Here is a 24,026-nt window from a genome sequence, read left to right on the forward strand (position 1 = left end):
ATTGTGGTTTTGTTGTTGTTGTTGTTGTTGTTGTTGTTGTTGTTGTTGTTGTTGCTGTTGCTGTTGTTTTGTTTTGTTGAATCATCTCAAACGCGGAATTAAGCTGTCTTGATGTATATTTCTAATTTACATATATTTTGAAATACTCAATTTCTGTGTGTGTGTGGGGGGGGGGGGCACAGAGAGAGCGAAAGAGAGAGAGAGATCTTTGTTAACATCATTGTAAGTTTTTTTTTCTGCATTAGGCATGTTGTTCTTGTTAGTATGCTTGCTCTGCTTTCAAAGTTTCACACATAGGAATGTTTTGTGTGTGTGCGATAAGTGTGTATCATTGTGATGGTTGATAGCAGTGGTAATCTTGGGAATGTTGATCAAAGTTTGGATCAAGCATGGAAGTTTTCCTCTTCAGGTCAGTACACTATGATAAGTCTGGTTGCCTGAATGAATGAGTTACCATAAGTATTTATTGTGTTCATCAGCATAGGAGAAACTGGTTTATTAGCTTGTCTGGTTAAATATGTGCTCAAATGCATCCACAGACTAAAGCTTTTACTCCCTGCATGTTGCCAGAAAAGAAAAACCTGAAATGTTTGGGTTATTTTGTTTTCTCCAACGAGTATTAATATACCTAGAGTATGACTTCTAACTCTTTACTGTTACACATTGCTTTGATTCATTTCTTGATAACAAATGTATTGCATGCACTTCTTAAGAAGCAACAACGTCTCTGGCATGCAAATGCCTGCAGATTCTTCTATGGTAAGTTAATAAAATTTAGACAACTATTGTACATTTAAAGTTTACTACAATAGTGTGTGAAATCAATGACTGTCTTCCTGAAACTTGTGTTTATGGTCATTGTGGCTTCCTTATACTGCCCAGTGTGGCTTTCTCCTTACTGATACTGAGTCTTTCATATCCCTTTAAACTATATTTACAACTGTTGACATTTGCCAAGAGAATGAGGAAACGGACTCAAATGAACATAAAATGCTTGCTTAGATCCCTAAAAACTGATAGTAACCTTGAAAAGACCTCAGTCTGTAGAAATGCACAATGCATGTGTATGTACATTTCAATCACAGTGTCATGAAATACACAAGAATAAACCTTATAGAAATTATAAGACGTTAACTGGTAAAATGTAGCATAGGCATTTCCATAATTAGTCTGATTTAAAACTTGGATGTCATCTGCTAGTTTGAATTTCAGTTTCCAAAAAGTGAACTATCTTTACATGTGTTTAATTGTAAAAAGAACGAATTGTATGGAAGACGACTTACAGAACATGACCCACAGAGTGAATTCAAAACTGAAACAGATGAAACAACCTGTAAAACCAGTCTCCCATGCATTTATGTGCTTTGCAGCTCAGTTCATTAAAACAGACAACCGAGAGACAGAGCCTCTCACAGATTTTGCTGTGGTAGTCTGACCCTAATACACAAGATTCTGTGTATGAGTGAGACAGCAAACTTTTAGAACTTGAAAATATTTTTCAGAATTGAGGAGTAAGTAAGTTACCAAAACCTAGCCAGAACTCGACCACTGGTCAGGGAAATGCTGTAAACTTGAAACGTTAATTAGCTTTGGAATGTGGGTTGAGTCAAGAAGTGGAGGGATGAATGTGAACAGATGAGGACTGACTGACTGACTGGCAGATATATGAGCATTTTCTTTTTGCCCTCCCATTCATTTACTGAGCTGCTGTTCATGCTGATGCTATAAATACAGTAGAAAATAGACCTTGGGTCAATAAAAGATATATTAAACACCTAATCTGAGGTTGGAAACTTTGACTCATGTGTAGTATACTGACTTTGATAAAGGAATCAATTCTCTGACCATGAATCACTTGGAGAGCAACTGAATGACAGATCCTCCATTACTGCTTTATCAAGTGGATTTAAGACTCAACATTTACTTTGAGAACAATAAACAGATCAATTAAAATGTATTTAAGTTAGCTTAATGAGTAATCTTGAGAGGACCCATACTCAAAACTTTCAGAAGGCGGATGTTTTTGTTTTTAAATGTTTTGAGCAAGAGAGAGAGAGAGAGAGAGAGAGAGAGAGAGAGAGAGACTAAGTGGAGTAGCAAATAAGAACTTGGCATTTACTTCTAAGTTAACCATGAATTGTAAAGAGGGGCTGATGTTTGACAGCGTGTATATAATTCTAATTGTCTGTACAGTTAAAATACTTTTAAGTCAATTTATACAAGAACATGGACATTCTAACTGTATATTCTTAATAAGTAAAAAAAAACTATTAAAACCATTTTAACGTAGTACATATTTATGTGTGTGCAATTCATACATGTGCGCAACACTTCCACGCAAATAACAGACCCTCAGGAAGTGGTTGTCTTGTGTCCTTGACCCACAGTACACATGACATCTGTGCCTTTGTCATCTGATTTCTTGGGCTGACAAAAAGGGACATATGTGATCTCTGACTAAAGAAATTAATCAAATTAAACGTCTTCTTCTCTCTCTCTAGATAAGCATTTTTTAAAAAATGTATCGAACACGTAAAACAGTAACAACAGCAGCCGCAACAACAACAACACGGTGATAAATTCACAACCAAATTTTTCTCGACCACCTTGCCAAGACATCCCACCAGCCAATGGAGGCGGACATGAATAAAAGTCGAGGGCAACAGGTGCTCTCATCACTGAGGCTCGCAGGTGTGTCAATTTCTTAAACGTGCTGCTCTGGCTGACTGAAGAATGAGGCAGTACCATCTGAACCGCTTAGGGGACTTAATATTTAGCAATCCCGGTGCTGTAGATGAGGTAATATCATAATATAAGTCAGCGTAATTTCTTTGTTTGTTTTTGTTTTTGTTCTTGCTTTTGTTCCTGTTTTTGCGATGGAATTGACGCAGTGCAGGTCAACCATAGTTTACCAAGCTAACCAAGCGCTACAGATCCCAGATAGCAAGACGACATTGTAAAAATACTGATTTTCCATCTGAATCATTATTATGGTTGAAATTGAAATCTCAATGCTAAATAAATGTTGGATTAGCATTACAGTACCGATGAAACCCGACATTATAGTAATGTTGATGACTGTGACGTTGGAATAACATTGATTTATAGTTGTCCTGATTATAAATTATTGAGCATCGATTTGTAGTTGACCGGGTAACGACAATGATGTTGAAAAGTCATCGATATATAGTTGACCGGGAAATGATGATATGACATTGAGAAGCCATCGATTTATGGTTGACTAATATGATCGAGAAGTCATCGAGTTATAGATGACCGGGAGACCATCTTGTGGAAGACCAACGGCAGCTCACACATCTCATTTGTGAATCCATATAGGGTAAGCGTGCATTTATTTATCTACTGTTTGAATGAATTGTACCAAATTGAATATTCTTAAACGTTTATAGCTTATTTACATTGTCTAACATTATATGCCGTCATATGTTCGTGCCTGTCAAAATGGTCAGTATTATAATTTAGACACCTTTAAATGTCATTGAAACGTCAGCATCTGTTGCCAGATTTAGGCATCACAGACCAAGTTCACTCTACAGTTTTACAAATACCTACACTAAGTTAATTTAGTCAGTTAGCTAATCTTGGTTTACTGTAGGTTTTTCGTGGTAGCTAATAAATTAAATAAAATATTTGGGATGTTTTACTGTCAAAATGTCAAGACTGAGAGATGCAGATGCGTTAAATTAGCTCGCTAACGCAACTGATAACTTAGCATTTCATGTTAGCATTAGATGACAGGATAGCGTTGGCTAGGACGAGTTGAGGGGAAGAGAGGCATGCATATATTTCGAAGACAACTCAAAATCGGATCAAAGATAAAATACACGCCATTTTCATGAATTACAGTCCTCAGTGCAGGATTCTTTCTTCCGACGACAAAGTTAGCATTTTGCTTTTGTGCTAGCGAAATTATCCTACTAAGTTACTGATGGAGCTCGGATATTGTGCTATTAAGTCATTATAAAATGGTATCGATCACATATTATTGACACTGATGTATTATTTTGGTAATTGCACATTTTTACAGTCACTGAACTTGCTGACTTTATTTTTTTGCTCCTCTGTTCAGACCAGGTGGGTAGGAATGGACGACAGACAGCGCAGAAGTGAAGTCGCAAAGAATTAAAATAAACTTGTTGTAATAAACTTGTTTTTTTTTTAACTGATGTAAAGTTTATGTTTAATAATTGTTATTAAACTAATAATATAGGGCTATAAATATATTTAATAACATCCTGGCTGCATGACATATGTTTTCACAGTATTTTAAAGTAGTAATAGTAATTTGCTATGGTTTAATTTCGGTTGAAATACCATTGAAGTCCCGATCATCTTTAGTTATGATTTCAACGTTGTCTCAATATAAACCGAGGGTGCAAAAGTGATGAAGAATCAACATCGGAGTTCGACATTCAATGAATTTAACGTTGACAGCGGAATGCTGATTTAACATCATTTCAATGATTGTTTGCTATCTGGGATAGTTTTGGAGACAGTTTTAGCTGTTCACATAAGCGTTTGTTTACCGCAAATTCACTCTCTTTGGTTGGTATTACTCGATACAAGCCACTAATTGTGTGATGTTTTGTCAATTGTTATTGTCAGGCGTGTAATGATGGCACAAAGCCAAACCCTGAAGTTGGCAGGGCAGAGGAGAATCCTGAGAGGGGAAATTGGACCAGTAAAAGAGAGTATATGCTGTCCATGATAGGATACGCAGTTGGCCTTGGAAATGTGTGGAGATTTCCTTATTTGACCTACAAACATGGAGGAGGTGAGCTGATTTCACCGTTGCAGTTTTCTTTAAAGTTATTCCCTCACCGATTAGCTTTCTGCGCATTTTATCTGCATAACACAGCAATCAAGACATACTCATATGCTCTATTTGCCATCATTATCCCTCTCATTATTCGTTTTATCGCCTCTTGCTCTTGTTCTCCTGCCCCTGCACTCATTTTTTTCCTATTCTTTTTAATGTCTCTCTCTTCAGGTGCCTTTCTTATTCCTTACACCATTATGTTAGCTGTGGCCGGGCTACCCCTTTTCTTCATGGAGAGCTCCTTTGGACAGTTCTGTAGTCAAGGACCCATCAATGTGTGGAAAGCCGTGCCAATACTGCAAGGTAAACAATGATTGCACTGCCTCTCGCTCTCTCAGTGAGTGAGTGGGTACCAAATTATTCTTGGTTATTTTAAATGCGGTTAACAAATGTACAATTTCTTTTGGGTGTAATGTTGAAGCTCCTAAGGACAATGCTTAGCAAAGTTTCGAATGACCTCAGTCACTGTTTTAAGTGTGCTGGTATCCCTCTCTGCTGTTTTTACTTCAAAAGACATAAAACTGAGTTGTTCTGCTGTGCCAGACGTTTCAAACTGGCCTTGAGCCAGAAACGAGACCAACTGTGTTATGACCCACATATGTGGCTGTTGCACTTTTTTATTTGTGCCTTGACGTTTACGGCCATGTGTCATAAGGGACAGAGCAGTTCTGCTTTATGAGACACGGTTTATTGAGTGTGGTTGAGTAGACTGAATCCCCCCCCCCCCCCCCCCCTTCTTCTTTTTCAGGGGTTGGCATCACAATGCTGCTTGTTAGCACTTTTGTGTCAATCTACTATAATATCATCATTGCTTACAGTCTCTACTACTTGTTTGCATCATTTCAATACCCTTTACCATGGAGTGACTGCCTCAGCTGGTCTGATGGAAACTGCAGCACTACCTCTAAAGGTCTGTCCATTATTTTATTCGTAGAAATCAGCATGAAATGCAGATTACTTAATTTAGTCATGTTTTCATAGTAAAAAAATAAAAATCACAGTAATGCTTTGTGTTTGTGTTTGTCGGGGGGGGGGGTGAATAATTAGTTAGGTTTTCCTTACAGAAATTTCAAATAAGCCAAACTGTGTTCCACAGCTCCACAACATACAATGCACTAGCACTGTCCAAAAAGTATACTACATGAAACTGTGATTCAAATATAGGTGGACGTTTTGTGGCAGACATCATGTAACCTGCTCTCAGGCGGAAAGCTCTACACAAGGACTGACTACTAGTTAAAGGCCAATGCTTTGTCAAAATGAAAGTGCCTTAGGGTAATCTGAGAAAGTATTTTAAACACTGCCTACCAGATGAACTGGTTGGTTGAGTACCTTTTTCTTTTCACTAGCTAGAGCCTAAAGACAAAAATCCCCAAATTTGAAACGTGTGTGTGTCTTTGTTTCTCTTGCCAAATTTGTCATCCATTTTCATCCTCACAGAAATTTGCAATATGACTACTCACAATGAGAGTTCAAATGGATTATTAGACAAGAACCAAACCTGTCCTGTAGAAAACCTCCTGATTATTGCTGCACAAAGCCCAAGTGAGCAGTATTGGGAGTAAGTAAAGATCCGCTTGTATTATTCGCTTCCAGTCAATATATAATAGTGCACTGAGGATTGATTTAGCATGAGTAGTTTCAAGATGTAAACTATATCCCAAGTAAAGCACCGGTTGTGTGTAAAGTTTAATATAGTTCTGTGTGTCGTCTTAAGTAGGTTACTGAGTAATATTTCAGTCCTTTGGCCTTAGTTCGGTGGCTCTTCAGCGCACCAGTAGCATGGATGAAACTGGACCAGTTGTTTGGCACCTGGCCCTCTGTCTGCTATTGGCTTGGATCATCATTGGAGCCGCACTATACAAGGGCATCAAGTCTTCTGGAAAAGTGAGTGGGTTTTCTTATTAAATAACTAGCCTTTAGGGCAGAGAATTTCCATGCCCTTCCCTGTATAATAATGACTCTTCCAAACAGAATACATATTAGTAAAGCAACCTGCTTTGAGGTGATATTGCCACATGTCAAGGTAAGTTATCACCTGTTTGACGTTTATATTTTGCCCTCAGGTGATGTATTTCACAGCTACATTCCCCTATGTGGTCTTGGTGATTCTCCTGGTGCGAGGGGTTACCCTAGAGGGAGCACAAAATGGCATTGAGTATTACATTGGCTCCCAGTCTAACCTCACCAAACTGTCGGAAGCAGAGGTTCACTTTTTCCTTTCTGTTAGCCTTTCCTTTATTATAGCCTACATTTTCTTATCAGAAGATGTTCCTGAAATTAGACCTCAATCCACTTTGACTGTTTGCTCCTCGTTATCCATGTGTGCAGGTGTGGAAGGATGCAGCGACACAAATATTCTACTCCCTCTCCATCGCTTGGGGTGGTTTGATGGCCCTGTCATCATACAACAAGTTTCACAACAACAGCTATCAAGATTCCATAATTGTCTGTGTCACAAACTGTGGTACAAGTGTCTTTGCTGGCTTTGCTATTTTCTCTATTTTGGGACACATGGCTCATGTCTATGGAAGGCCGGTATCAGAGGTTGCCCAAGCTGGTAAGACCATTTTTACACACAGCATGGTTTTATTCAGATTCTAATGTTTAATGAGACTAAAACCTGGATAAATGTGGGGAAATAGCCTTGATTAAGTTAAGAAACCAGCAGGATTAATCAGCGCGTTTGAGTTTAATCGTAACTCTGATAACTCTGATTTTGGTATATACAATGCACGCTTAAACTCGCGGATTGGATTTTAGCATTGAAAGAGCTAACTCTGGCCCTCTGTATTGCAAGGCTTTGGACTGGCTTTCATTGCATACCCTGATGCTCTCTCACAACTGCCCATATCCCCTCTATGGTCTATCCTCTTCTTCTTCATGCTGTTGACTCTTGGCTTGGATTCCCAGTTTACTGATATAGGTAAGCTTACACACTTTTGTTTCATTCTGCCCAGAGGGCAAACTGATGAATGTAAAATGCTGAATATGAAAGAGAACTACCGTAATTTCCGGACTATAAGCCGCTACTTTTTTCCCACGCTTTGAACCTCGCGGCTTAAACAATGAAGCGGCTAATTTATGGATTTTTCCCGGTTTCACAAGCTTCATGCCGCCAAAAAACTGAGCTCCGTAACATTAGACCAATGAAATTGCCGAACGGGTTATGGTGAACCAATGAAACTCTTTACATTAAATCGAGCGCGCTCCCACTGAATCATTCTGATTAAGGTAGTCATTTTGTCATGTACACGCCCTTATCATGGGAAAGACACGGACAAAATGCATATGATGCAGCTTTCAAGTTGAAGGCGATCGATCTGGCTGCTGGAAAAGGAAATAGAGCTGCTGCACGGGAGTTTGGCCTTAATGAGTCGATGATAAGACGTTGGAAACAGCCGCGTGAGGAACTGACTCAGTGCAAAAAGACAACAAAAGCTTTCAGAGGGAAGAAAAGCAGATGGCACGAACTAGAAAATGAGCTCGAAGACTGGGTCAACGCACAGAGAGCAGACGGCTGAGGTGTTTCAACTGTGCAGATCCGACTGAAAACCAAAACAATCACCACCGCAATGAAGTTTGAGGATTTTAGAGGTGGACCATCGTGGTGTCTCAGATGTATGAGACGTAAAGGCCTGTCCATCAGGGCACGGACGACTCTGTGTCAGCAGCTCCCTCCCGACTACGAGGAAAAAGTTTCAAACTCCCGCAAATTCACTCATGCAAACATAGCGGAGCTTTCCATCGGCCCGCACGACATCATAAATATTCTTGGTAGGCTACTGTTTTGTTACGAGCCGTGTTACAGGCACGGTCTTTCGTTAAAGCCTGTGTAAAGTTCATTTGTTTCAATGTAGGCACCTGCGGCTTATAGATATGTGCGGCGTATTTATGTTCAAAATAAATATTTTTTTTTAAAATTCAGTGGGTGCGGCTTATATTTAGGTGCGCTTAATAGTCCGGAAATTACGGTACTTATTTGTGAAGAGATGTCACAAATGGCTACAGCTGTGGACATTCTGAAATGAGTTACAGTCTTAACCATGGTAACTTGTGACCATCTTTTGAAGATATGAATGTCTCAGAAAAAAAAAGAGAATGGAATCCAGTTTCAGTGAAGAACTTCCTTAAAATCATTGTGACCAATTCTGTTTACACGTCCCGTCCTGCAGAGGTCATCACAACCTGTCTCGAGGATGCCTTCCCAAAAGTTTTAAAGGCCAAGCGTGCTCTCACCACTATAGCCATCTGCTTTGTCCTCTTCCTGCTTGGCTTACCATGTGTCACTGGGGTAAGTTCCCAAGCAAATATGTCTAATCATATAAAAATGATATAAATGTCATAAAACATGGACAGGGACACTGACTTTTAAGGGGTTTGTCCAAATCGTATGTACTTATGCAGAAAATGCTATATTAACTTTCCTGAATGTACAAAATACATAAAGATCTAATGACATTTACTCGACTGCTGTAGGAACAGAGGAACACTGAGTATTTTCTTCTTTTTCTGTATAGGCAGGTATATACTGGGTGAGTCTGATTGACCATTTCTGTGGTGGCTGGGTTATCTTGGTTTCTGGACTGTTGGAGCTACTTGGGCTTTCCTATATATATGGTACAGTATTAGAAGTTGTTTTATAAAAGCTTTATTTTCTTTCACCATGTGTATGTCATAGGCTGATATACATATACACATCATACAATACAATATATCTTTTTTTTTTTTTTTAAGGTATTAATCGGTTCATTAAAGACATTGAAATGATGATTGGGCCCAAGAGCTCTCTCTTCTGGCTATGGTGGAGGGCTTGCTGGTTGTGTGTCTCTCCAGTTGTTTTGTTGGTGAGTATGTAATACAGTCCCATCACTCTTATGTTAAACTCTGTCATTCGTAGAATGTTCATGGTCTCAGGTAGAGACATTACAACACCATGAATGAGGAAAATCTGACCAATTTTTGTCTGCGCAGGTAATACTTGGATGGTCCCTGTACACATTCCAGCCCCCTACGTATGGCTCAGTGACATATCCAGAATGGGGCATTGCCCTCGGCTGGTGTATAGCTGTCTTCTGCCTAATCTGGATCCCCATTGTGGCGGTCTGGAAGGTAGCCAAAGGTAGTGGGGGACCCTGGCAGGTGAGGAATATTGTGTGTCTGTTTCTGAAAATGAATCCACTGTTCTAAAATATCTTTGAGATAACAAGTGTCTCGATTGTTCTGTCTTCGGTACTGTGCGTTTTACAGCGTGTGAAAGCGGCATGCAAAGCCACAGGAGACTGGGGACCTTACTTAGACTGCCACAGGGGGGAACGGTACAGTCGACAACGGAGAGGGGAAACAACTGTGGATCGACAGAACACCAATGTGTTTGTTATCTCCGATCCATCAACGGGTTGTAAAACCTGAGGTCTTTTTGTTTTTTTGTTTGTTTGTTTTTGTTTGTTTGTTTTTGTTTGTGTCTTTTTATTAAACTCTCCATTCATAATTTTACAAAAGCTTTTATTCAGCCTTTTCATTATTTTTCTGAAATCTCTGATATAGATATGTAATTATTTTATAATATTTATGAAATCCGGTAGTGTGGCATTTTCATTTTAGAACATGCAGTACGTCCACACAACTTGTCTTTAATTCTTTAGTCAATGTTTTTTTTTGTTTTTTTTAAGTACTGACTCAAATTGTACAAAGAATTTTTATATGTTTTTATAACAATCTTCTTAAATTCTTAAGATGTACTACATTATTCTGTATTGTGTAAATAGTTTTAAATAAATAAACTGCATCAGTTTTCTATCCAGAGGTGTATTCCAAGTACGTGGTTTATTGACTAACCCTGCTAAGTTAACTCAGAGTAAGTAGTAAACCTCCCAATAGAGCAGCCCTATGGCTTTGTTTTGCCAGGAGAATGAAGCCATAGGGCTCTTCTAGGAGGTTTACTACTTACATTTTGGATCATTTCAGAATAAAACCTGATTTGACTAAGGGAAGCTACCAGGCTGACTTATGAGAATAGAGTTGACTAAAGTAGTTGTAAAGTAACAGGTTTGACCTCAGCTAGCAGCAAAATGCTGTCTTACAGTGGTATCTCTTTTTGACTGGGTCAGAATCCTGTTTGCCTTTCCAGTACAGAGGACGTTTTCTTTACCACTGTGAAAACTGGCCGAATGAGGTGGAGCATGGATGACAAGGTGATGGTGTTATGGGCAGGAATATGGTCTTGTAAAGGTGCAAAGACAGAGGGAGATTGGGAAGTCTTTAACTCATGGCATGTTATATGCACTTTCATGTCCTGAAAAAAGAGTTACAGTGTCCTTTTTCAGAGTGAGAGCTAAACATGCATGTCACATGTGTAACAGTCTTTTGATGGCCTGAGTCAACTCTGACTCATGTTAGTTTCTATTAAACATGCTTAAATACAGTTTTCCCCAAAGACCGTGTTCTTTATTTTTACATATATTTTGGGAATCTTTACTCTTATTGAACTAATCAAATATAGGGTTATCTATAGTGTGCATGTCCAGTTGGGTAAGCAGGGGCAAATCAACTCCACCCAATTAAAGACGTAAGGCTTTTTATGCATACGTGCTGATTTCCCTCAAAGATTAGTTTCTTTTGTAGCTATATGTAAAAGGTAAGCATAAACACATTAGTGTACAAATCAAAGCTGAAAGGTAACAAAACAACCACCTGGAATCCCTTCATTTTGAGCTGGTTAAACCAGATGCTTTGTGTTGAATAAGAAAACTCCAGCCTATGAAGAATGGATGGCTCTTTGCCCCAGGAAGACATAGATCTAAGTAAAGGGTTAGGTAGCACTTAAAAATCCACTCAGTGAGAGCAGAATGCAGATCAGGAATACATAACAGTGTAAGAGCCTCTATTCGAGGAATGACCCAGGAACCACGTTTCTTGGTGAACCATTCAATGCATGTGTTTCTGAAGTCACTTTGTCACTTGTTAACTTTATCTCACAACTGCCATACATTGAGTTAGTCTTACTAACTCTCATCTCACACAGACCTGGAGCCAAACACGCATAAAGAAGTTTTCAAAGGCTTTTGAGCCCATTAATGAGTGTTAATGATTAATCTTTGAAATTGATTTAACCCTTTTTTCGCCATCTGTCATTTGCCCTCAAGAGAATTGAACTCTATGGAATGTCAAACAGAAGGATAAAAACTGTGTTTCTGATGTACTTTTTCCAAACAAATAAAACATATCTTAAGATTTTCCTATAAAAATCTAAGTAGGACAGAATAAGATAGGATACAGCAGCATTTTATCGATCCCCACTGGGAAATTTACTTCGTTCCAGCTCAAGGTGCAGAGTGAAAAACAAAAATAAAAATTAAAAGTGACCGGTGCATTAACACAAATACATATGTGGGTTTAATGACCATGTGTTTCAAGTATGCACATATGTAAAGGGTCGTCGTGTACCGATAAGTATAATGGAGAAGTGTGTGTGGCAAGGTCCAATGTATATTTTTGGTGGGGGAGAGGTGAAGGGGGAGCATAGCTGGATGAGGCTGGAGTCAAGGTCCACAGGCTGTGTTGAAAAGTCTATTAAAAAAAACCCCACAAAAGATACTTATGTGATTTATAACACATTGCCTAACATATTTTGTATAACATTATGTAAAATCAGTTTTTTTTAACATTTTAATCATGTATAAATCAGTTCATGAGCATCAACAAAAAAACACCAATATATTTGCTGTAAGAAATATTACTAAGCATGATTTAGTCACTCCGGGTCTGTAAAAATGCTTATAAAGAGTAATTATGCATGGAGATTCAAAGAAAGATGTCAGGGTGACTCAGGATCTGTTTGACCAGGTACAGCCAAACATTTGCTGTGATGTCAGCCTAAACAGCTAAAGATGCTGAACAATCAAGAGAACAGGACGATTAAAGAAGAGACATAACAGCATGTCAGATCTGGAAAATCAACATCTGAAATCACAAAAACACATGAGTGTGTGTGAAAGTAGGTTAAGCACGCCTAAGGTCAGATGGAGACAGGCATTCTGGTGACAAGGTTTTCTCAGGTTTGTAAGCGTTTAACCTGGACCTTACGGAAACTTTACAGCTATTGATAGGGAACTCTGACTTTAAAGTCAAATGCAGCACAAAGTAAACATGTTTGACCCAGTTTAGTGAAGGTCAAATCACGTAAATGTCGCAATACTGCTCACAGCATTTTGGTGGCAAGGTATTATAATATATGCACATGCTTAATTTATTTCTTTATAATATAAAACTGACTGACACTGAGTCAATATCTCAGCTGGTCTTGTATGAACTCTAGCACCATCTCTAAAGGGTTCACTACGTGAAAAGTCTGGAATCTGGAAATATCCGGACAAAGTAAACTTCTGCCAAACTTGCTGTTTGCCAGAGGTATTCGGCCGCTTGCAGAACTTTGTTATGCGGACAGGTCTTCAAACACCCGCAAATGACCAAATACAGCTGTTAGACAGAGGTTTTCAGGAATCCGCCTGACCACAGTCATCAGCTGATGACTTGGCCTTTCAAATGCTAATATTGTAATGGTCGGGGGAGGGGCTTGGTACTAAAGCCTGCCCTCCTTCCCCTCTCCCTCCCCTATTAGTGGTTCAGGGAAGTAGGTGTTAATGTTCAAAATGTGCTTTGAAACTACTTCTATTCTTGCATCTGACTGACACGTTTCTATCTTTCTATCTTGAATCGGTACAGTTGTCTAAAAACAGTTTCACATGAAACACTTTTACACATACTGTCTGCTGTTGGAAAAAAGTGACATAGAGTCACGTTAAAGGGAATCTGAATGGCCCAACAAAGAAACCCTGATAGCAGAGGCATCTGAGTGTTCTCTGGTTTTTTTTGTTTTTTTTTATAACAACTGAAAAATAGTAATCAATGTGATATAAAACAGTTTATTGTAATGTGAATTAAAAAGATATAAAAACAAACACAGTAAAACAAATATAAAATATAAAGATAACATTAAGTAGACTTAAATGCTTAAATCCCCACCCCTGTGCACAATGGAATTACCACAGGTACGCTCTCCTTAATACGACTTACCAACACAGTTGTGATACTGAATACACGTCTGCTTGTAATGCGCTCAACAGGCAGGAATGATGGTGCAATGTCTGTCTCTGTCCTCTGGGTACCCCAAACCTCCACAGGCTTTCCAAAGAAATGCCTGTCCGAGTGAGGGTGCAGCCACATAATTTTTGTCACTACATGCTGAATAATAGAGGCTTGTGTTTTTACAGAAGCAAAGCAAATTTCACGCTGCAGCGCTCCAGAGACCCCTTATTTTGGGTGGCTGCCCTGCGGAGCATGCAAGCTGATAACACAGGTGGTGAATGTCCAGCAGAATGTGACTGTCCACCCACCTTCCCTACTGCCATGTACCGCGACAACCGCAACCTTAAAAAGATGCCATACATCCCCTCACGCATGAAATATGTCTACCTGCAGCACAATCAAATCACTACTGTTCCTGATAGTGCTTTCGGAAATGCTACAAACCTCATATGGATCATGCTCCATGAGAACCAGATCAACACTGTTGGGAAGAAGGCTTTTGCCAATCTAATGAGTCTGGAGCGCCTTTATTTGAACGGTAATAACATGACGAAAGTGCCAGCCAACTTGCCCCGCTCCCTACGTGACCTCCGCCTCAGTAATAACAAGATTGCTAAAGTGCCTCCTAATGCTTTTGAGGGTATGGACAATTTGACCATCCTTCTTCTCCAAAACAATGCCATCCAAGAAGTGGTTGGAGCACTGAAGGGACTTAAATCACTCATATTGCTCGATGTCAGCGGCAACAAACTGAAGAAGGTTCCAGAGGGTCTGCCAGATATGCTGCACCAGCTGTACCTGGAGTCCAATTCTATTGAAGCTGTCCCAGCCGACTTCCTGGACCACTTCTCCAATTTACAGTACATCCGGATCTCCCACAATGAGCTGACAGACAAGGGTATCCCTCCTAATGCCTTCAATGTCAGTGGGCTAATTGAATTGGACCTTTCCTTCAACAAGCTGGAGAGGATCCCTACAGTCAGCACAAGCCTGGAACACCTTTACCTGCAGGCCAATCAGATTAAAGGTATAGCCTGTCTAACTTTACCTCATAACGATACAAGGATTCTATAGATCATCAGTTTGAATAAATTCAAGCCTCCTGTTATGCTTAGAGTTGTGGCATGGGTCTAGTGCATGGGTATATCTTTATTCTGTGCCACAAGTAGTCCAAATATAGTTCTAAACAAAGATATTGAAAAACTATTGTGGCAATATTCTTTGCTTTTAGAAACTGCTTTGGTTTGAAACATCATCATTGGTCATTTTATTGAATCACATTTAAAACATGAGGTGTTACTGTTGTTTAAAGTATTTTCAAATCAGTGGTGATGTTAAGACAGGAATGTTACAAAAAAAACTTCAAAAAAAACAAAAACGTGTCAGAACATTAATTCTGTGAGAGAGCAGTGTGTGTCCTGAACTGATCTCTATTAGGAAAAACATAAACTAATAATATGTAAGTATTACAGATCCTTCAAAGTGCTTTTACATGAGAATTCAATCACTTTTTAATGTCATAACTATTATCTTCATGTAACATGTGGGTTAAAAACAGCCCAAGCGTATTGCATGGATACTGTTTTTGATTGCTTACCTAATACTTGAATGGAAATATATGTGAGGCAGAGGATTAGTCATGGAACAATTCTGAGTGTTTGGATGTCATACAAATTGTACTGTCTACTCTACAAGAATCACATTGAAACTCACAGATTACAACGATTACTTACTTTGAAGATAAAAAAAATACTTCAATAAGCAAATAAACAAATGTTAGATGCTGTTTTTATTGAACCATGCTCTAAACTGACTTTTGTATTGTTCTGTGAAATCTTTGTGATAACTGAACTAATTTAGTATAAAATACCTGTCCTCTCAGAGTTTACCCTGGGAAGCTTCTGCAGTGTGGTGGACATCACAAACTTCTCCAAACTGAAGGTGCTGCGGCTGGATGGCAATGAAATCAATCGGAGAGACGTGCCATCTGAGGCTTCTCTGTGTCTCCGCCTTGCCTCTGACATTATCCTATAGATCCTCCACTCATCCAGCAGGGGGCAGCCCTGCACACTGTCTTTTTTTTTTCCATAACCAACATCATTCCTCGTCTTCTAGAGTGTGACCTAAGATATTTGATTGTGGTTTTGTTGTTGTTGTTGTTGCTGTTGCTGTTGCTGTTGCTGTTGCTGTTGCTGTTGCTGTTGCTGTTGTTGTTTTGTTTTGTTGAATCATCTCAAACGCGGAATTAAACTGTCTTGATGTATATTTCTAATTTACATATATTTTGAAATCTTCAATTTCTGTGTGTGTGTGGGGGGGGGGGGGGCACAGAGAGAGAGAAAGAGAGAGAGAGATCTTTGTTAACATCATTGTAAGTTTTTTTTTCTGCACTAGGCATGTTGTTCTTGTTAGTATGCTTGCTCTGCTTTCAAAGTTTCACTCATGGGAATGTTTTGTGTGTGTGCGATAAGTGTGTATCATTGTGATGGTTGATAGCAGTGGTAATCTTGGGAATGTTGATCAAAGTTTGGATCAAGCATGGAAGTTTTCCTCTTCAGGTCAGTACACTATGATAAGTCTGGTTGCCTGAATGAATGAGTTACCATAAGTATTTATTGTGTTCATCAGCATAGGAGAAACTGGTTTATTAGCTTGTCTGGTTAAATATGTGCTCAAATGCATCCACAGACTAAAGCTTTTACTCCCTGCATGTTGCCAGAAAAGAAAAACCTGAAATGTTTGGGTTATTTTGTTTTCTCCAACGAGTATTAATATACCTAGAGTATGACTTCTAACTCTTTACTGTTACACATTGCTTTGATTCATTTCTTGATAACAAATGTACTGCATGCACTTCTTAAGAAGCAACAATGTCTCTGGCATGCAAATGCCTGCAGATTCTTCTATGGTAAGTTAATAAAATTTAGACAACTATTGTACATTTAAAGTTTACTACAATAGTGTGTGAAATCAATGAATGTCTTCCTGAAACTTGTGTTTATGGTCATTGTGGCTTCCTTATACTGCCCAGTGTGGCTTTCTCCTCACTGATACTGAGTCTTTCATATCCCTTTAAACTATATTTACAACTGTTGACATTTGCCAAGAGAATGAGGAAACGGACTCAAATGAACATAAAATGCTTGCTTAGATCCCTAAAAACTGATAGTAACCTTGAAAAGACCTCAGTCTGTAGAAATGCACAATGCATGTGTATGTACATTTCAATCACAGTGTCATGAAATACACAAGAATAAACTTTAATTGTAAAAAGAACGAATTGTATGGAAGATGACTTACAGAACATGACCCACAGAGTGAATTCAAAACTGAAACAGGTGAAACAACCTGTAAAACCAGTCTCCCATGCATTTATGTGCTTTGCAGCTCAGTGCATCAAAACAGACAACCGAGAGACAGAGCCTCTCACAGATTTTGCTGTGGTAGTCTGACCCTAATACACAAGATTCTGTGTATGAGTGAGACAGCAAACTTTTAGAACTTGAAAATATTTTTCAGAATTGAGGAGTAAGTAAGTTACCAAAACCTAGCCAGAACTCGACCACTGGTCAGGGAAATGCTGTAAACTTGAAACGTTAATTAGCTTTGGAATGTGGGTTGAGTCAAGAAGTGGAGGGATGAATGTGAACAGATGAGGACTGACTGACTGGCAGATATATGAGCATTTTCTTTTTGCCCTCCCATTCATTTACTGAGCTGCTGTTCATGCTGATGCTATAAATACAGTAGAAAATAGACCTTGGGTCATTAAAAGATGTATTAAACACCTAATCTGAGGTTGGAAACTTTGACTCATGTGTAGTATACTGACTTTGATAAAGGAATCAAACTTCTGAGGACACTTAAGAAAACTATTGGTTTCTCTGACCATGAATCACTTGGAGAGCAACTGAATGACAGATCCTCCATTACTGCTTTATCAAGTGGATTTAAGACTCAACATTTACTTTGAGAACAATAAACAAATCGATTAAAGTTTATTTAAGTTAGCTTTATGAGCAATCTTGAGAGGACCCATACTCAAAACTTTCAGAAGGCGGATGTTTTTGTTTTTAAATGTTTTGAGCAAGAGAGAGAGAGAGAGAGAGAGAGAGAGAGAGAGACTAAGTGGAGTAGCAAATAAGAACTTGGCATTTACTTCTAAGTTAACCATGAATTGTAAAGAGGGGCTGATGTTTGACAGCGTGTATATAATTCTAATTGTCTGTACAGTTAAAATACTTTTAAGTCAATTTATACAAGAACATGGACATTCTAACTGTATATTCTTAATAAGTAAAAAAAAAACCTATTAAAACCATTTTAACGTAGTACATATTTATGTGTGTGCAATTCATACATGTGCGCAACACTTCCACGCAAATAACAGACCCTCATAAAGTGGTTGTCTTGTGTCCTTGACCCACATGTACACATGACATCTGTGCCTTTGTCATCTGATTTCTTGGGCTGACAAAAAGGGACATATGTGATCTCTGACTAAAGAAATTAATCAAATTAAATGTCTTCTTCTCTCTCTCTAGATAAGCTTTTTTTTTTTAATGTATCGAACACGTAAAACAGTAATAACAGCAGCCGCAACAACAACAACACGGTGATAAATTCACGACCAAATTCCTCTCGACCTACTTGCCGGGACATCCCACCAGCCAATGGAGGCGGACATGAATAAAAGTCGAGGGCAACAGGTGCTCTCATCACTGAGGCTCGCAGGTGTGTCAATTTCTTAAACGTGCTGCTCTGGCTGACTGAAGAATGAGGCAGTACCATCTGAACCGCTTAGGGGACTTAATATTTAGCAATCCCGGCGCAGTAGATGAGGTAATATCATAATATAAGTCAGCGTAATTTGTTTGTTTTTTTCTTGTTTTTGCTTTTGTTCCTGTTTTTGCGATGGAATTGACGCAGTGCAGGTCAACCATAGTTTACCAAGCTAACCAAGCGCTACAGATAGTTGTGGAGACAGTTTTAGCTGTTCACATAAACGTTTGTTTACCGCAAATTCACTCTCTTTGGTTGGTATTATTCGATACAAACTACTAATTGTGTGATGTTTTGTCAATTGTTATTGTCAGGCGTGTAATGATGGCACAAAGCCAAACCCTGAAGTTGGCAGGGCAGAGGAGAATCCTGAGAGGGGAAATTGGACCAGTAAAAGAGAGTATATGCTGTCCATGATAGGATACGCAGTTGGCCTTGGAAATGTGTGGAGATTTCCTTATTTGACCTACAAACATGGAGGAGGTGAGCTGATTTCACTGTTGCAGTTTTCTTTAAAGTTATTCCCTCACCGATTAGCTTTCTGTGCGTTTCATGTGCATTTTATCCGCATAACACAACAATCAAGACATACTCATATCTACTCTATTTGCCACCATTATCCCTCTCATTATTCGTTTTATCGCCTCTTGCTCTTGTTCTCCTGCCCCTGCACTCATTTTCTTTCTGTTCTCTTTAATGTCTCTCTCTTCAGGTGCCTTTCTTATTCCTTACACCATTATGTTAGCTGTGGCCGGGCTACCCCTTTTCTTCATGGAGAGCTCCTTTGGACAGTTCTGTAGTCAAGGACCCATCAATGTGTGGAAAGCCGTGCCAATACTGCAAGGTAAACAATGATTGCACTGCCTCTCGCTCTCTCAGTGAGTGAGTGAGTGGGTGGGTACCAACATATTCTTGGTTATTCTAAATGTGGTTAACAAATGTACATTTCTTTTGGGTGTAATGTTGAAGCTCCGAAGGACAATGCTTAGCAAAGTTTCGAATGACCTCAGTCACTCTTAAGTATACTGGTATCCCTCTCTGCTGTTTTTACTACAAAAGACATAAAACTGAGTTGTTCTGCTGTGCCAGACGTTTCAAACTGGCCTTGAGCCAGAAACGAGACCAACTGTGTTATGACCCACATATGTGGCTGTTGCACTTTTTATTTGTGCCTTGACGTTTACGGCCATGTGTCATAAGGGACAGAGCAGTTCTGCTTTATGAGACACAGTTTATTGAGTGTGGTTGAGTAGACTGAATCCCCCCCCCCCCCCCCCCCTTCTTCTTTTTCAGGGGTTGGCATCACAATGCTGCTTGTTAGCACTTTCGTGTCAATCTACTATAATGTCATCATTGCTTACAGTCTCTACTACTTGTTTGCATCATTTCAATACCCTTTACCATGGAGTGACTGCTTCAGCTGGTCTGATGGAAACTGCAGCACTACCTCTAAAGGTCTGTCCATTATTTTATTCATAGAAATCAGCATGAAATACAGATTACTTAATTTAGTCATATTTTCAAAAAAATAAATAAATAAAATTAAAAATCACAGTAATGCTTTGTGTTTGTCAGAGGGGGGGTGAATAATTAGTTAGGTTTTCCTTACAGAAATTTCAAATAAGCCAAACTGTGTTCCACAGCTCCACAACATACAATGCACTAGCACTGTCCAAAAAGTATACTACATGAAACTGTGATTCAAATATAGGTGGACGTTTTGTGGCAGACATAATGTAACCTGCTCTCAGGTGGAAAGCTCTACACAAGGACTGACTACTAGTTAAAGGCCAATGCTTTGTCAAAATGAAAGTGCCTTAGGGTAATCTTAGAAAGTATTTTAAACACTGCCTGCCAGATGAACTGGTTGGTTGAGTACCTTTTTCTTTTCACTAGCTAGAGCCTAAAGACAAAAATCCCCAAACTTGAAACGTGTGTGTGTGTGTCTTTGTTTCTCTTGCCAAATTCGTCATCCATTTTCATCCTCACAGAAATTTGCAATATGACTTCTCACAATGAGAGTTCAAATGGAATATTAGACAAGAACCAAACCTGTCCTGTAGAAAACCTCCTGATTATTGCTGCACAAAGCCCAAGTGAGCAGTATTGGGAGTAAGTAAAGATCAGCTTGTATTATTCGCTTCCAGTCAATATATAATAGTGCACTGAGGATTGATTTAGCATGAGTAGTTTCAAGATGTAAACTATATCCCAAGTAAAGCACCGGTTGTGTGTAAAGTTTAATATAGTTCTGTGTGTCGTCTTAAGTAGGTTACTGAGTAATATTTCAATCCTTTGGCCTTAGTTCGGTGGCTCTTCAGCGCACCAGTAGCATGGATGAAACTGGACCAGTTGTTTGGCACCTGGCCCTCTGTCTGCTATTGGCTTGGATCATCATTGGAGCCGCACTATACAAGGGCATCAAGTCTTCTGGAAAAGTGAGTGGGTTTTCTTATTAAATAACTAGCCTTTAGGGCAGAGAATTTCCATGCCCTTCCCTGTATAATAATGACTCTTCCAAACAGAATACATATTAGTAAAGCAACCTGCTTTGAGGTGATATTGCCACATGTCAAGGTAAGTTATCACCTGTTTGACGTTTATATTTTGCCCTCAGGTGGTGTATTTCACGGCTACATTCCCCTATGTGGTCTTGGTGATTCTCCTGGTGCGAGGGGTTACCCTAGAGGGAGCAAGAAATGGCATTGAGTATTACATTGGCTCCCAGTCTAACCTCACCAAACTGTCGGAAGCAGAGGTTCAATTTTTTTTTCTGTTAACCCTTCCTTTATTATAGCCTACATTTTCTTATCAGAAGGTGTTCCTGAAATTAAACCTCAATCCACTTTGACTGTTTGCTCCTCGTTATCCATGTGTGCAGGTGTGGAAGGATGCAGCGACACAAATATTCTACTCCCTCTCCATCGCTTGGGGTGGTTTGATGGCCCTGTCATCATACAACAAGTTTCACAACAACAGCTATCAAGATTCCATAATTGTCTGTGTCACAAACTGTGGTACAAGTGTCTTTGCTGGCTTTGCTATTTTCTCTATTTTGGGACACATGGCTCATGTCTATGGAAGGCCGGTATCAGAGGTTGCCCAAGCTGGTAAGACCATTTTTACACACAGCATGGTTTTATTCAGATTCTAAAGTTTAATGAGACTAAAACCTGGATAAATGTGGGGAAATAGCCTTGATTAAGTTAAGAAACCAGCAGGATTAATCAGCGCGTTTGAGTTTAATCGTAACTCTGATAACTCTGATTTTGGTATATACAATGCACGCTTAAACTCGCGGATTGGATTTTAGCATTGAAAGAGCTAACTCTGGCCCTCTGTATTGCAAGGCTTTGGACTGGCTTTCATTGCATACCCTGATGCTCTCTCACAACTGCCCATATCCCCTCTATGGTCTATCCTCTTCTTCTTCATGCTGTTGACTCTTGGCTTGGATTCCCAGTTTGCTGGTATAGGTAAGCTTACACACTTTTTTATGCTGCCCAGAGGGCAAATTGATGAATGTAAAATGCTGAATATGAAAGAGAACTACTTATTTGTGAAGAGATGTCACAAATGGCTACAGCTGTGGACATTCTGAAATGAGTTACAGTCTTAACCATAGTAACTTGTGACCATCTTTTGAAGATATGAATGTCTCAGAAAAAAAAGAGAATGGAATCCAGTTTCAGTGAAGAACTTCCTTAAAATCATTGTGACCAATTCTGTTTACACGTCCCCTTCTGCAGAGGTCATCACAACCTGTCTCGAGGATGCCTTCCCAAAAGTTTTAAAGGCCAAGCGTGCTCTCACCACTATAGCCATCTGCTTTGTCCTCTTCCTGCTTGGCTTACCATGTGTCACTGGGGTAAGTTCCCAAACAAATATGTTTAATCATATAAAAATGATATAAATGTCATAAAACATGGACAGGGACACTGGCTTTTAAGGGGTTTGTACAAATCGTATGTACTCATGCAGAAAATGCGATTATAAACTTTCCTAAATGTACAAAATACATAAAGATCTAATGACAGTTACTCGACTGCTGTAGGAACAGAGGAACACTGAGTATTTTCTTCTTTTTCTGTATAGGCAGGTATATACTGGGTGAGTCTGATTGACCATTTCTGTGGTGGCTGGGTTCTCTTGGTTTCTGGACTGTTGGAGCTACTTGGGCTTTCCTATATATATGGTACAGTATTAGAAGTTGTTTTATAAAAGCATTTTTTCTTTCACCATGTGTATGTCATAGGTAGATATTTGTATGTGTGTGTGTATGTGTGTGCGTGTATATGTGTGCGTATATATATATATAAAAATATATATATATATATATATATATATATATAAATATATATATATATATATATATATAAATATTTTTTTTTTCCTTTTTAAAGGTATTAATCGGTTCATTAAAGACATTGAAATGATGATTGGGCCCAAGAGCTCTCTCTTCTGGTTATGGTGGAGGGCTTGCTGGTTTTGTATCTCTCCAGTTGTTTTGTTGGTGAGTATGTAATACAGCCCCATCACTCTTATATTGAACATTCTACAAATTACAGAGTTTATGGTCTCAGGTAGAAACATTACAACACCATGAATGAAGAAAATCTGACCAATTTTTGTCTGCGCAGGTAATACTTGGATGGTCCCTGTACACATTCCAGCCCCCTACATATGGCTCAGTGTCATATCCAGAATGGGGCATTGCCCTCGGCTGGTGTATAGCTGTCTTCTGCCTAATCTGGATCCCCATTGTGGCGGTCTGGAAGGTAGCCAAAGGTAGTGGGGGACCCTGGCAGGTGAGGAATATTGTGTGTCTGTTTCTGAAAATGAATCCACTGTACTAAAATATCTTTGAGATAACAAGTGTCTCGATTGTTCTGTCTTCGGTACTGTGCGTTTTACAGCGTGTGAAAGCGGCATGCAGAGCCACAGAAGACTGGGGACCTTACTTAGACTGCCACAGGGGGGAACGGTACAGTCAGCAACGGAGAGGGGAAACAACTGTGGATCAACAGAACACCAATGTGTTTGTTATCTCAGATCCGTCAACGGGTTGTAAAACCTGAGGTCTTTTTGTTTTTTTTGTTTGTTTGTTTTTGTTTGTTTGTTTCTTTTTATTAAACTCTCCATTCATAATTTTTCAAAAGCTTTTAATCAGCCTTGTAATTATTTTTCTGAAATCTCTGATATAGGTATGTAATTATTTTATAATATTTATGAAATCCAGTAGTGTGGCATTTTCATTTTAGAATATGCAGTACATCCACACAACTTGTCTTTAATTAGTCAATGTTTTGTTTTTTTT

At 39.0% G+C, this 24,026-nt stretch overlaps 3 protein-coding genes across 3 annotated transcripts; all 3 read left to right on the top strand.

Moving 5' to 3' along the window:
- The first annotated feature begins 2,642 nt into the window (after nt 1-2,642).
- LOC115815372 (sodium- and chloride-dependent neutral and basic amino acid transporter B(0+)-like) lies at nt 2,643-10,252 on the top strand. The gene is made up of 15 exons (XM_030778328.1): nt 2,643-2,691; nt 4,091-4,095; nt 4,627-4,795; nt 5,012-5,143; nt 5,589-5,750; nt 6,281-6,401; nt 6,595-6,727; nt 6,907-7,047; nt 7,172-7,400; nt 7,641-7,766; nt 9,016-9,134; nt 9,361-9,460; nt 9,578-9,687; nt 9,815-9,982; nt 10,091-10,252. Exons 1-15 carry the CDS (start codon nt 2,643-2,645, stop codon nt 10,250-10,252), a joined length of 1,926 nt encoding a protein of 641 aa, XP_030634188.1.
- Nucleotides 10,253-14,035: 3,783 nt separating this feature from the next.
- On the top strand, nt 14,036-15,961 carry LOC115815373 (fibromodulin-like). Its single transcript, XM_030778329.1, has 2 exons — nt 14,036-14,954; nt 15,810-15,961. Exons 1-2 carry the CDS (start codon nt 14,036-14,038, stop codon nt 15,959-15,961), a joined length of 1,071 nt encoding a protein of 356 aa, XP_030634189.1.
- A 2,742-nt stretch (nt 15,962-18,703) lies between these two features.
- LOC115815374 (sodium- and chloride-dependent neutral and basic amino acid transporter B(0+)-like) lies at nt 18,704-23,787 on the top strand. Its single transcript, XM_030778330.1, has 14 exons — nt 18,704-18,769; nt 19,024-19,192; nt 19,422-19,553; nt 20,003-20,164; nt 20,701-20,821; nt 21,015-21,147; nt 21,327-21,467; nt 21,591-21,819; nt 22,060-22,185; nt 22,459-22,577; nt 22,805-22,904; nt 23,113-23,222; nt 23,350-23,517; nt 23,626-23,787. Exons 1-14 carry the CDS (start codon nt 18,704-18,706, stop codon nt 23,785-23,787), a joined length of 1,938 nt encoding a protein of 645 aa, XP_030634190.1.
- The last annotated feature ends 239 nt before the right edge of the window (nt 23,788-24,026 follow it).

The sequence above is a fragment of the Chanos chanos genome, chromosome 6 (genome assembly GCF_902362185.1).
Source record: "Chanos chanos chromosome 6, fChaCha1.1, whole genome shotgun sequence".
NCBI lineage: Eukaryota > Metazoa > Chordata > Actinopteri > Gonorynchiformes > Chanidae > Chanos > Chanos chanos.